The sequence below is a fragment of the Mchenga conophoros genome, linkage group LG17 (genome assembly GCF_057382185.1).
Source record: "Mchenga conophoros isolate Kocher_MC1m ecotype Shallow Benthic linkage group LG17, M_conophoros_male_GT1.1, whole genome shotgun sequence".
NCBI classification, from domain to species: Eukaryota; Metazoa; Chordata; class Actinopteri; order Cichliformes; family Cichlidae; genus Mchenga; species Mchenga conophoros.
The window spans coordinates 26,845,664-26,859,783 of record NC_140542.1 but is presented as its reverse complement, the minus strand read 5'-3'; the positions used below and the strand labels follow the sequence as shown (position 1 = coordinate 26,859,783).

The 14,120-nt window shown below is 44.4% G+C and overlaps 1 protein-coding gene across 1 annotated transcript; it reads right to left on the bottom strand.

Moving 5' to 3' along the window:
- Positions 1 to 497: 497 nt before the first annotated feature.
- LOC146555587 (uncharacterized) lies at positions 498 to 7,465 on the bottom strand. The gene is made up of 2 exons (XM_085250951.1): positions 7,274 to 7,465; positions 498 to 7,013 (listed from the first exon to the last, which is right to left on the bottom strand). Exon 2 carries the CDS (start codon positions 6,800 to 6,802, stop codon positions 1,460 to 1,462), a length of 5,343 nt encoding a protein of 1,780 aa, XP_085107077.1. The 5' UTR covers positions 6,803 to 7,013; positions 7,274 to 7,465; the 3' UTR covers positions 498 to 1,459.
- Between the last annotated feature and the right edge of the window lie 6,655 nt (positions 7,466 to 14,120).

Here is a 14,120-nt window from a genome sequence, read left to right as displayed (position 1 = left end):
CAGCAGATCAATACTGAGTGTTTAATCCAATTCAGTTCGGTTTGATTTGTACAGCACCAAATCACAATGAAAGTTGCCTCTAGGTGCTTTATATTGTAAGATAAAAATGCTACAATAATATAGAGAAAACCCGCAAAATCATTTTGCCCCCTGTTGTCTGAAGGTGCTTTATATTGTAAGGTACACCATAGAATAATAGAGAGAAAACTCCAACGATCAGATAACAATCGATGAGAAAGCATTTGGCAACAGTGAGAAGGAAAAACTCCCTTTTGAAAGGAAGAAACCTCCAACAGAACCATGGCTCAGGGAGGAGCGCCATCTAGAGACACGGCAGAATACACGGTGTGGAAAAGAGCCAGAAATCAGAGGATTAATCAGACTTTAACATATTGCCTTTGTTCTGCCCTCGCACTTAACTAGGCAGACAGACAACCATCATCCCATGTAGAAAAAACCACACCGTTGTTCCTTTCTGGTGGATTTATTTGATTGGATGCATAGCATGGCTTTGTCGAAATACATGAATGGATGAATGGTAAAACTGTAAACAAACACAAAATATCCCATGTGAGCTAATATAAGCAAACATTCTTACAATTAGAAGATGCTATGACCTGTTACTATGCAAAGCAAAGCAGAACGAAACAAGCTAACAAGCTAACGTTAGCGGTTAGCTAGCGCTAATTAGCGTTTAGGCTAATGACTAATAAAGCACATCATTGAGTCAATTTGCTTTCTCAAAATATCACAAACAACACACGGCAGTTAGTGCTAACATAAAACACAACAATACTGCCAACTTACAGACTGTGCTGGCTTAAGAGGTAGCATAGGCAGGCACAGGAGTAGCAAACTGTCCTTCTCCCGTTAGACAGGAAGTAATGAGAAGTAGCACTTCCGGTAGAATGTCAAAATAAAATGAACAGTGTGCCAGAAACGAATAAAGATCGCATGAACTTGTATAACACTACATAACATGAGTGGTGACTCTTAAGGAGCCAGAACACTCCCCGCCTGACATCGGTAAGATGTCACACTTGTACCCAAACTAAACTTGTTGCACAGCAGCTGATACAAGAAGAACAACGTCTGTGACTGGCCTAAAGTAAACTTTGGCTTTACCATCTTTCACCACCTTGACTTCTACCTTCCTGACAAGTCCGTCACTACTAGGATGAACCTTTGCAATCACCCCCATGGGCCACTGATTTCTCTTCACGAGAGGATCTTTCAGGAGGACCACATCCCCCTGCTGCAGGTTTGGTCTGGTGGAATGCCACTTGCGGCGGCATTGCAGTGTTGATAAGTACTCCTTACGCCAGCGATGCCAGAAAGAGTTGGCCAGACTCTGAACTCTTTTCCACTGTTGCCTGTAGAGGTCCTTCTCCCCGAAGTCACCTAAGGGTGTTGGAGGTGCACCAACTTTTTGCGTGAGGAGTGTGGCGGGAGTAAGGATTCACGGAACATCGGGATCACTTGACACTGGAACCAGCGGCCGTGCGTTGATGATGGCGGCCACCTCTGCCATGAAGGTGATCAGGACGTCGTGCGTGAGGGGCCTGGAACCAAGTTGAGCGAGCTGGGAGTCTAATATCTTACGTGCCACTCCTATCATCCGCTCCCAACTGCCCCCCATGTGAGAAGAGTAGGGAGGGTTGAAGACCCAACTACATCCATGATCATTTAGGAAGGATTTAACACGTGGGTCACAAGGAATCCTTTTGTCAAACCCTAGCTCCCTGGAGGCTCCTGTGAAGTTAGTTCCACAATCCGATCTCAATTGCTTTGCAGGTCCTCTGACTGAAAAGAACCTGTGGAGAGCGTTAATGAAGCTAGACGTGTCCATCCCCTCTATGATCTCAAGGTGAACTGCCCTTGTGCTCATGCAGGTGAACATCACTGCCCATCGTTTGCTGCTGGCAAGTCCGCCCCGAGTACGACGAGAGGCAACAGACCATGGCCCGAACACATCTATGCCTACGTAAGAGAATGGAGGCTCAGCACTAAGGCGTTCTGCAGGAAGATCTGACATTTTTTGGAACTGTGTTACTCCCCTTAGCTTGCGACAAACTACGCATGAGTAAATGAGGCTGCTGATCTGGCGTTTACCTCCTAAGACCCAGTAACCTGCGGATCTTAAAGCACCCTCTGTAAGATGACGCCCCTGGTGCCTGACCCTTTCATGGTAATAGCGGACTAACAGGTTAGTTACATGGTGTTTGTGCGGCATAATCAAGGGGTGTTTTTCTGCGGACTCAAGGTCAGAATGAAGAAGGCGTCCGCCAAGCCTCAGGAGGCCTGATTTGTCAAGGTAGGGAGAAAGCTTTAAGAGAGGGCTTTTCTTTGGGATGTCCTTCCTTGACTCTATTTGTTTGAGCTCCTCTGGGAAGCTTTCTTGTTGGACTGCTTTTATAACCGTCTCTCTTGCTTGCTCAAAATCTGAGGTAGTGAGTTCATGACATATATGCCATCCCTTACATTGTCCGCCTGATTGCTTTACCTTAAAGGTGCGTGCAATGTGTGCCAAACGTGCAACTGCCCTGGTAAGGGACTGCCAGCTGGAGAAAGATTCTAAGTTTGCAGTCTTTAAACAGGGGTATGATGTTTGAATGGTGGCAGTGATCAAGGGACGAACTTCAATGTCTGAGTCGGGGTTTTGAAGTTGGAATGTACCTGATGAGTTGCTCTGTAAGGGCTTTAAGGGAAACTCCGGCCCTTTCAACCATGTGCTGGACAACAGTTTTTCGGCAGGTAGAGATCTGGATCCGTGATCGGCCGGGTTGTGCACCGAGGGTACATAGCCCCACTGAGTTGGTACTGTTGCTCGTCTGATGCGTTGCACCCGGTTGTTCACGAAAACGTGAAATCTTCTTGCCTCATTGTAGATATAGCCAAGAACGACTTTGCTGTCGGAGAAGAAGCGCATGTTACTAATCTGAATGTCCATTTCATCTCTGATTAGTTCCCCAACTTCCACCGCTAACACCGATGCACACAGCTCGAGCCTGGGAATGGTAAGATCGGGCTTGGGGGCAAGTTTGGCTTTCCCGAATATGAACGCAAACGCTGTCTCACCATTTTTGTTCGTTAACTTCAGGTAAGCCACGGCTGCAATAGCCTGGGTTGATGCATCACAGAAGACACAGATTTCTCTGTGCTTCGCACCAAGAAAGGAGAGGGGGCAGTATGGCCTTGGGATACGGATTTGCTCGAGTTGTTTGAGAGCATTCTTCCATTCTGACCACTCCTTAAACATGCCCTCTGGAAGAGTCTCATCCCACCCACAAGTCTCTTTTGTCAGCTCCCGCAACAGTGCCCTCCCCTTGATGCTCACTGGCACTGCAAACCCCAGCGGGTCAAAAAGGCTGTTGATAGTGGACAGAACACCTCTTTTCGTGTAAGGCTTTTCGGCTTGAGAGACTCTGAATGTGAAGGTGTCGCCTTCAATGTCCCAACATACTCCTAAGCTTCTCTGCATTGGAGGAAACTCTGTGTTGAAATCTATGTCCTTGAGCCCGCTTGCCAAGTCTACAGTAGAGAATGCTTTCATGACATTTGGGCTGTTTGAAGCTATTTTGTGGAGCCTCAGGTTGGACGCAGCGAGCAGCTCCTGTGTGTCTTTGAGGAGCTTAATTGCCTCTGACTCAGTAGGGAGGGATTTGAGTCCATCGTCGACATAGAAATGTCTTTGAACAAACTGTTTGGCCTCAGAATAGTGCTGTGTGTCGAACAGGTGTGCTGCCTTTCTCAGACCGAAAATTGCCACCGCTGGAGAGGGGCTGTTGCCGAACACGTGCACTTTCATTCTGTACTCGACAACTGGCTCTCTTGGGTCATTGTTGCGGTACCAAAGGAACCGGAGGAAGTTCCTGTGGTCTTCTCGCACCTGAAAGCAGTGGAACATTTGTTGTATGTCCGCTGTGACAGCCACCGTTTCTTCTCTGAAACGGATGAGCACCCCAATCAGACTGTTATTCATATTTGGACCTTTGAGCAGCACATCATTTAAGGACACTCCCTGAAACTTAGCACTTGAGTCAAATACCACCCTGATGTTCCCGGGCTTCTGCGGGTGATAAACGCCAAAGAAGGGCAGATACCAGCATTCTTCTCCTTCTTCGAGAGCTGGTGCTGGTTCGGCGTGATCCCTGTCAAACAACCCCTGCATAAAATCCATAAAATGTCTCTCCATCTCAGGGCGTTTATTTAATGTGCGGCGCAACGACTCTAAGCGGCTGAGTGCTTGGTTTCTGTTGTTTGGGAGGTGGGTTCTCGGTGTACGGAAAGGAAGTGGAGCTGTCCAGCTATTTGCATCGTCTTGGTAAAAGTCTCTTTCCATAATTTCTAGAAAGGCTTGGTCCTCAAAGGAAGGGGCTAGCTCCTCGTCCTTTTCACTTTGCTGGAATATGTGTTTCCCTATTTGACATGAACTGTGAGTGTTCCAGGATTTGTTGTGTGACTGCTCTTTGACATGAAAGCTGTTTTGACAGGGTGTTAGGAGACTTGGATGCCCGTTCTCTAGAACACTCGTTCTGTATGTGCCTATGATGGCTGGCTTATGGGCTCCTCCTAGGCATACATCACCTACAATAACCCACCCAAGTGCAAGTCTCTGGGCAAATGGAGCATTGACTGGTCCATTCACTCGTTCATACACTTTGTGCACTTGTATTATGTCTCGGCCTAACAGCAACATAATGTCAGCCTCAGGGTCTAGGGGCTGCATATGATCTGCTAGGTGTTTGAGGTGTTGATGGGCTAGGGCAATCTCTTGCGTTGGTATTTCATTCTTGTTGTCTGGGAGTGAGTCACACTCGAGCAAAGAAGGCAGAGGAGAGCTGAACTGGCCATCAACAGACTGTATAAAGAGGTTCTCAGCTAAGCGGCCATTTGTAGTGGAAACCCCTGTACATGTCTTAAGTGTGTATGGCGCTAGGTTGCTCATTGGGATGCCAAAGGTGTCGAAAAGATTTGACTTCGCTAATGACCTATTGCTCTGGTCATCTATGATAGCGTAAACCTTGACCTTTTTGTCTGGATGCCCCTTTGGATAAATGTAGGCTTGACATATTTTGGAGCAGGAACGCCCCCCACCTAAGTCCCCACAAACTTGAGTGCATGCTGAGCTAGTCTCCAAGTCTAGGCTACTCTCCCCGCCATGCTCCTCCCTGTCCTGGTCTGGGGCAATGTTTTGAGCTTTTGTGTTTTGTGTCCATGGAGCTGGACCTGCATGCAGCGCTGCAACGTGTTTGTTGCTGTTGCACTCTAGGCAAGTAATCTCTTCCTTACAGTCTTTAGCTTGGTGAGCTGAGGAATTGCAGCACCTAAAACAGATGTTGTGTTCCCTGAGGTATGCCTTACGCTCATCTAGTGTCTTTTCCCTGAAACCTCTACACTTCTTTAACGGGTGCGGTTTCTTGTGGATGGGACACAGTTTGTTTGTGAACTCACTCGTGCTGCCTAAGTTTGGTTTGTGAGTTTTGTTTACCTCTGTTTTGTGGACGGCAACAGGTGGTCTTGACTTGGCAAATCTTGTATAGTGGTTGTCGTGAGTTGTTGGATAGGATGTGGGACCTGATACAGTAGACTTAAAACTGGGGTCGTTTCTCATTTTCGCTTCATCTTGTATGAAGCGACAGAAGAATGAGAATGGAGGGAAATATACATCATGTCTCTGCTTGTATTTAGTCCCCTCTGACATCCACCTGTCTTGAAGATTTGTTGGCAACTTATCAACTATCGGGGCAATGCCACGTGATGTGTCCAAATACACTAGCCCAGGTAAAGAGCCGTCTGATTTGGCTGCATCAATTTCAGAAAGTAGGTCGCCAAGTTCTCTGAGATTCTGGGGGTCTTTGTTTGACACTCTAGGAAAGCGTTCAAGTCTGTCAAGGAGCGACTTCTCAATAGCCTCTGGGGTGCCATAACATTCTTGTAGCCGTGTCCAAACTCGACGTAGGCCCTCTGCTGGATTGTTGAGATGGACAGAGCGTATACGTTTGGCATGCTTAGACGACTCTTCTCCAAGCCACCGGGTGAGCAAATCTAACTGTTCGCTAGGCTTTAAGCTTAACCCTTCAATAGCGTTACAGAAAGAAGCTCTCCATGCCCAGTAGTCCTCTGCTCTGTCCGTAAACTTTGTCAGACCGTCTGCCACCAATTCTCTTTTTGCCAGAAACTTAGCGAGATTAGCAAAGTCACTGTTCCCGTTGTTGATTTGCGTTGGCTGGAAAGGTGGAGTGTAAGGGGAAAAGCTCATAGGTTGCGGTGTGGTACTTACATACCTTTGGCCACATTTTTCTTGGGTATCAGCAGCTGGTGTCAGATGGCTGCCAATCTCATATTTGATGTCCTGTTGATTTACCTGTGGGACATATTGAGGTGAAGTGGCTGGATCGGGGATTGGACTGATGTCACATTGTTTTATCGGCGTAAAGTGTTTGGGGTCCGGCAAGTCTTCTCTGCGATGCTCTGGTGAAGAATATCCAAGATAACTCTGTAGTCTGTATGACTGGGTTGAAGCTGGAAGCTCCTCTGCTATTGCTGCTTCAAATACATTGGCTTCAGCGAGCGCAGCTTCTGCTTCCTTTTCTTCTTTTAGTGCTTCTAATGTAGCACTTAACTCTGCTTGCCTCATTTTCACCTCAATCTCCCGTCGTGTAAACTCTGCTCTGGCGCGTGCTGCTTCGGCCTTTGCCCGTGCTTCGACTGCTGCTTTGGCGAGTGAGCTGCGGGATCTGGATGTAGATCCAGAGCAGGTGGACCGTACCTCCAGCTGCTCCTCCTCTGCTGACAGCATAGTGGCGTCTGGGTCAGATGTCTGGAAGACTGCCTCCTGAAGTAGCCGTTTCGCCAGTCTTTTTACTGTTCTGCCCTCGCACTTAACTAGGCAGACAGACAACCATCATCCCATGTAGAAAAAACCACACCGTTGTTCCTTTCTGGTGGATTTATTTGATTGGATGCATAGCATGGCTTTGTCGAAATACATGAATGAATGAATGGTAAAACTGTAAACAAACACAAAATATCCCATGTGAGCTAATATAAGCAAACATTCTTACAATTAGAAGATGCTATGACCTGTTACTATGCAAAGCAAAGCAGAACGAAACAAGCTAACAAGCTAACGTTAGCGGTTAGCTAGCGCTAATTAGCGTTTAGGCTAATGACTAATAAAGCACATCGAGTCAATTTGCTTTCTCAAAATATCACAAACAACACACGGCAGTTAGTGCTAACATAAAACACAACAATACTGCCAACTTACAGACTGTGCTGGCTTAAGAGGTAGCATAGGCAGGCACAGGAGTAGCAAACTGTCCTTCTCCCGTTAGACAGGAAGTAATGAGAAGTAGCACTTCCGGTAGAATGTCAAAATAAAATGAACAGTGTGCCAGAAACGAATAAAGATCGCATGAACTTGTATAACACTACATAACATGAGTGGTGACTCTTAAGGAGCCAGAACAGCCTTGTTTATGTAAAAACAAAACAAAAAAACTTTTTTCTTTTTATTGTGCAGTCAAATGTTAAATTTGGCATCTTAACGTCTCAATAAATAAAGTAGTCACAAACAAACCTGGCTTTGAGTATGTCCAGTAATGATGGGACACATTTTAAATGCAAATATCTTGGATTATAGTAATTATATTGAGTACAAAATATATTTATTACCTAACTAAAATGCAAGAATCCTTCATATTATCTAAGATTTCTAAGATCTGGAAAACAGGAAGAGAACATTCACGCGCTTGCGCTGTCTTTTAATCCAAACAAAGCCCAGCTTAGAGTATCAGGTGGAGTGGCACTACAAGACGTTCAAGGTCAACCTGGGGATCTTTTCATCTGGCATTTCCTTTCTCACAGAAGTTTGTAGGATCCCCTTTTGGGACAGTGCCTGACGCTTTCTGAAATGCTGTCGGAATTCCCTTTGTACTGCCACGAAGTGAGGTTTGCTTCCACTGAGTCAATGACATCATGAGGATCAGCCATCTGGAAAAAAAAAACCTCAGATACCTGGTAAATTTTCTTGGACCATATAAATTTCAAGCACAGACGCATGACCATGCTCTCATAAATGAACACTAAAACATTCTTTAGAATTTCTACACTGTGGCCAAACAACATAAATGTTTTACATAATGCAGCATTACTTAAGCTCAGCAAAAAAAAGTCACAAAGTTATGGTTTTGCAACTTTGCCACCGAGACTCTTTCTCAACCGCTTTGTCTCTTCCATTCAGCATGCATTTTTGATATAAACACACCTCAGGGAGCTGATTCGAAGTCGGCTAGAGAGGCTCAACGTTGCTGTTAGAAAAAATTAGGCGTGCATCCTCAGGGCAAACAGACATGACATGAAAGTGTACTAACTGGGCTGTGACTGCAAATATTGCTGTTTAACAGAAAGGAACAACAAAGGTATTAATGCCCAACAACAGCTTGGTCTACTTCCTTCAAAGAGCAGCCTTTCACGGATGGGGAACATGATATGGACTGCACTGTGCAGTCAGACGACAGCCTACAAGACATTTGATATTTCAGTGCACATGTCCTGTCTGGACTAATCGCACTGACGAGACACAAGGAAATGTCCAATTCTTAAAAAAAAGAAAAGAAGAAGAAGTGCAGAAGACACAAGTCACCCTCGCCCAAGCTGTGAAATGTGCTTCTTTCTCTTTTTGCAGATAAGCAACATAAACATATAACACTCAGCTGGTTAAGAGGAGCACGCACAAGAAGGAGAAAACGATAACACATTCCCTCATGCTAGAATCATTTCCTCCCTCAGGCACAGTTTATGCCTGGACAGCTAGCTCACCAGCTGAGAGGCAGTGAGGATGTCCTGGGAAATGCGCATCAGTAGCAGCAGAAAATGAAAAATAAGCTACACGGGGACTTTTTCCGCTTAAGTTTCAGCTCTGACCAGATTCTTGTGGAATTTAAGTGGAGCCGAGACGCCATTCAAAATGAACTCTCTGTCCTCAGATGACTTATTGCAGGAAGTGAAAAAGCTCATTCATGATTACAGTAAAATGTTTCACACCCAGAACTGCAGCATGAATGTTTTACCAGACACTTCTCTCAGTTTATGCTTACTGACGTTACACTTGTTTGAGGGTTTTTCAAGCAAATTCAGCGTTCTTTTCTCTTTCTGTGTCCCTCGGTTTTTTCTTGAAGTAGCTTATTTATTCATTCACTGACATAGATGTACGCGAGGAGGTCAGCAGTCCTCTATCTTTCAGGGCCACTGCAGTGCATTGTTTTAATTAACATCTGGCTGCTGATTTTCCCGCAGGAGGAGAATGGGGCTATAGGCGGGGTGACATAAAGAAAGAGAGGGCGTGGACATAACAGCTTTTTGCTAATATGCTCACCACAACAACTACAGTGGAGCGAAAATGCACCAGTGTTTCCTTCAAAGCCTGCTCTGCTGCCCCTTGTGGGTGAAGAATAATAAAACACCGCTTTAAACATTACAAAGGCAGAGCTTTAAACTTTAAACCCAGCTTTGGAAATGATTACTGATCGATCTTTAATCACCTTTAAGGCCAGTGTGTTTCTGCAGAAACCTACTGAAGCAAAAAAAATTGGGGAAAAAAGCATTTATTTTTTACAACACCTACACTGTGTTATTGCCATGCACCTCTTCACAGCTCAGTGCAGGACCTGACAGAGCACTGAGAATGAAAGCACTCAGACTCATTCCAAGCAGAGCAGCTTGTCTCACACTTTTTGCTCAGTCAGTCGTTTTACCCACAGACGCTGAGTTGCATCTCGGCCCTGACAGGAACTCTGTTGATGTTCTCACCACCTACAACTGCACTGTGACCTTCCTTTCACAACTGACATCCATTTATCTGCCACTGATGTGGGGAAACAACAATAGTCAACAGACAGGCGGGCGGGCACGTGCCAACACGCTGAGCACTGCACCCTCTTTTAAACACACCAGGAGCGCATGTTTTCCCACACTTGGCTTAAGACAGCCAACATGTTCTCACAACTTTTTCTGTTAGATGATAACAGAGAGGTTTATGTAATCCTCTGTAATCAAATGATCAGCGCACCTTTGTTTTTCGTACAACCGCCTCTGTGGCAGGAAACATGGTGGCACAACTGACCGGCCGCCATAAAAGATAACGACTGTGCTTTATTACAACAGACGTATCCAACAACTCAGGTCGGGCCACATGCTGCGTGTGGGAGCGCCCTCGGGGCCGAAGCAGGTCTCATTCACAGACTCACTGCAACCAATTACACTTTGCCCATGTTGCCACATCAAACAGCTGCCTAAAAAACTTAATAGGATTATTTGTTTTTGTGTGTTATTCTCCTGCTGATGGGATTCGCATCTGAACCTGCACAGGTTTAAGCTCATTTCCAGATGTTATTGACATGTGCTGGGAATTTTAGGATAAAGCCTTGTGGAGCTTTACATCATCCGTCGTCAGGAATGCATCCGCATTGCAGAGCATGTGAATTTCTTCAGTACTGAGAAAGCATGCGCTGATTATAATATTACAAATAGTCACTGGCTGCAGCTCCTCTACAGCCCAGAGAGGTGTAGCTGCTCAGTTTTCACTGTAATGGAACATTGTGTGGGCTGAGAGCTTGCTGAAGCTGGCTCTCGAAAGAGCGTCCACATGAAAATGCTTTTGCGATGTCATATCGCAGCAAATGTCAGTGATCCAGACGAGCAGCAGCGGATTATGCAGCAGATCAAACGGGCTGGGCCTGCGGCGCATTATATCAGATTTCATTTTGAGTTGAGGCCCTTCATTCATTTCTGACATTTACAGTTGGACCAGCACACCCCTTCTGCGAGGCCTCTTGGCTTCGAGTCTGCACTGAGGCCCCACCAGCCACTCTGGAAAAACCCAGAGCATCTGACTCGCATTGCCTAGCTCCACTTGTGTGTTCTGTTTGGCCCGTACCGCTGGAGGAGGAGAGAGAGCCAATTACCAGCCGCTGCTGAGACCAATATGATGTCATCTTCCCGCTCCGCCATAACAGGCTGCAGATGAGAGGGGCTGAGCCTCTTTGCAGCCTTATTCACTTAACAAAAAGAAAAAGGGGATATGATATTGAATACCCATGAACATTAACATTTTTCTCCAACTGAACCCACTCAAGAGCACACAGAACTAAAGATGGCAGAGATAATAGTTCACTGTTTATCTCATGAGCCAGCACCTTGTTTGAGCAGGACTGATAACAGGCTATGAGAAAGCAGTGTGTTTTAAAGCTTGTGTGTTTCACAGTTGTAAAGCAGAAGTGAAATTTGAAAGACAAAATCATATCAGCAGGCACGGCCCATGGAAACAAATTGCCTGTGCGATACGGTGTGTTCTTTCGATTTCTGCGACACCCCCCTGATTCCTTGAAAACTGGATCCTCATGCCTCAAAGGAAGAAAGAGATCAACAATATAGCTACAGGAAGAAAACAAAACAAAACAAAAAACACCCAGATACAGTATGCTACAGACACATGCACTCATTCACACTCCCAACACACGCTCGCAAAACTCTAGAGACCACTTAAGCGCTATCCCAGGAGGCCTCACATTTCCTAGGAAGTCTTAAAGCCACATCAGAGAATGTGTAGGGGCCTGTGGCCTGCAACAGATCTCCTTTCATTTCCCCACATACTCCATCTCCAACGCGCCACAACCACATGCTACATATAGGCCCTGGAGATGATAAAGTGCCTGAGCTGATAGCAGGCCGCAGCTCGGAGCATAAACAAATGGCAGCTTTAATTGTTTAGGTGTGCTCAGCCACGATTTAATCTCCATGTGAAAAACTGGCTCGACAGAAGCCTTTGAGGCAAAAAGGTTTATCAGAAACTGCCAGCATGTATTTGTGTGTCGTGAAAGGCATTGTTTACAGGTAACGCAAGACGCAAGTTATGTGTGAAATGTGGAAACTACAGATAAACCATTCCAGCTGCTATTTTCATGTAAATTAAGCAGGAAATCTTCTGGCTTAACAGCATATCTTTGGCTGCTTAATCGGATCCACAAGATTTCGTGATATTTGTCACTATCTATACAGGCTTTATCACACAGAGACGAAAAGAGCTCTGTTAATTTGACTGCAGTGAGTCTGAATCATTCTGGTCTTCAACCATGCATAATGTCACATGAACACAATCACATTTTATCTTCTTTTTAACCTAAATTTGATCAAATGCAGAATTTTTCCTGTCTTCCTGCGTACAGCAAATAGTGTCAGAGAAAATTAGAAAGGCTTAAGTAGGAAAGAATATTTTATCTATGCACACGTCCCCATGGAACTTGATTTCACCTTCATTTAGATATGTGAACAGTTTTCTGCTGATCCTTGCCCTCCAATAGGAGTGTGTTTATGAGGGGTGGAGTGAGGTGGGGCACCTATCCCCTGAAGTACGATTGGCCGATCCTTTTGGGTCTGGCTCAGGAAGTAGAGCGCATCATCTACTAATCAGCTGGGGAAAGTGGGGACTTCAATCCTTGGCTTCTCTGCAGGGATTGAACCTCTGCATGCCAAAGTATTCTTGGGCAAGATGCTGAACCCCCGGCAGTTCCCCTCAGAGTGTGAACGTTAGATAGAGAGCACTTAGATATAGATAAAAGTGCTTATAAAGCACAGGTAGAGTATAAAAGCTTTAACAATCAGTCCATTTACCCAGCCAGTGGTTTTTTGATTAGAGCGCTATTAACCTAGCATGCTCAACAACATTGGATGAGGGCATGGATAGGACCAGTAGAAATGTAACTTAGTACATTTATGTGAGCATTAAACTACAGGTTAAATGTACTTTGATGCTCTTTCCTGCTTCTACTCCGTCATATTTCGGATGGAAATATTGATCCATTTATTTTAAAGCTTTCATTACTTATTATTTGCCAGATAAACTGCATTATTATAGATCAAATTACCAGGAATCAGTAAGTAATTAAAATCACCGGGAGCTGAAATAACATAGGTCATATGATCCTGGAAATATTTACAAGGATATACAACTAATCTACGTTTCTTTTTTCTTTTTCCACTTTGCAAAACAATTATCAAACACAAAATCAGCTTTAGATTCTCCTCCTTGCTCGACTTTTCACTCAACCTTATTTTATCTCTGATTATTAAATATTCTGATCTCTCAAACAGACCCTTGTCTGTCTGCTTACTTTTTATTTTTTTGGGTTTTTTGTTTACAAAATTTTCAATTCTGTGGTGGAAAATGTCATTTGGTGAATACATCACAAATACACTGCTGAATCAAATTATGTGCACAGAGAAAAAGAAAATCACAATAAAAACAGAACCAGGTCAAAAGAAAAGACTTTTGTACAACCAACAAAATACAATTTATTAAGATTTTATTTCTCATTAAATTAAAAAAAACATATAATAAAAAATAGAAGAAGTTGAGGCAATACACTTACGATACACTTACGATATACTTAAAGTAACACAGTGGCAGGGACCAAATTATTATTATGCCTGCTGACCTTACACGCATGTTTTAGCAAATGAGGCACAGCAGTGCTTTGAGCTAACATCAGCCTGCAAACATGCCTGCGTTGCACAGGTATGATGTTTACTGTGTTTCCCACCTTAGTTTATCTGATTAGAGTGCCTTTCAAAAAAGGAGCTCCCTCATTAGTTTTGCATGTATTTGCATACCCCATAGGGAGAGGAAATAGTGTGAAATTATTACAGTTTATCTTCTGGGCACCATAAATAGCTGTAGACATTATCATGGCAGACCATCAGATAGCTATCGAGATATTTCAGCAACTATCTGACAGAGACACGCTAGCATCCCTGAAGCGAAGCCTTGAGCCGAGCTTGGAAATAATTACTTATTCGTTCTGTCAAAACATGAAAGGCATTCAGGTGTCATTAATTACAGGTAATTTAAATTATACTCAGCCTACTGCCTTTCCACATAGCAGGTGAAGTGAATTTGTGGTTGGAGAGCAAAAAAGCTTTGACAGAACATTTCTCTCTAAATCATGACAAGCCGCAGTTCAGATATGGCTCCGGTGCAGGTGGGTGAAGCAAAACCAGGCAGTTGATTTCTACATAAGGCGTTAAAGGAATTAACTTCATACCTTTACAAAAACACA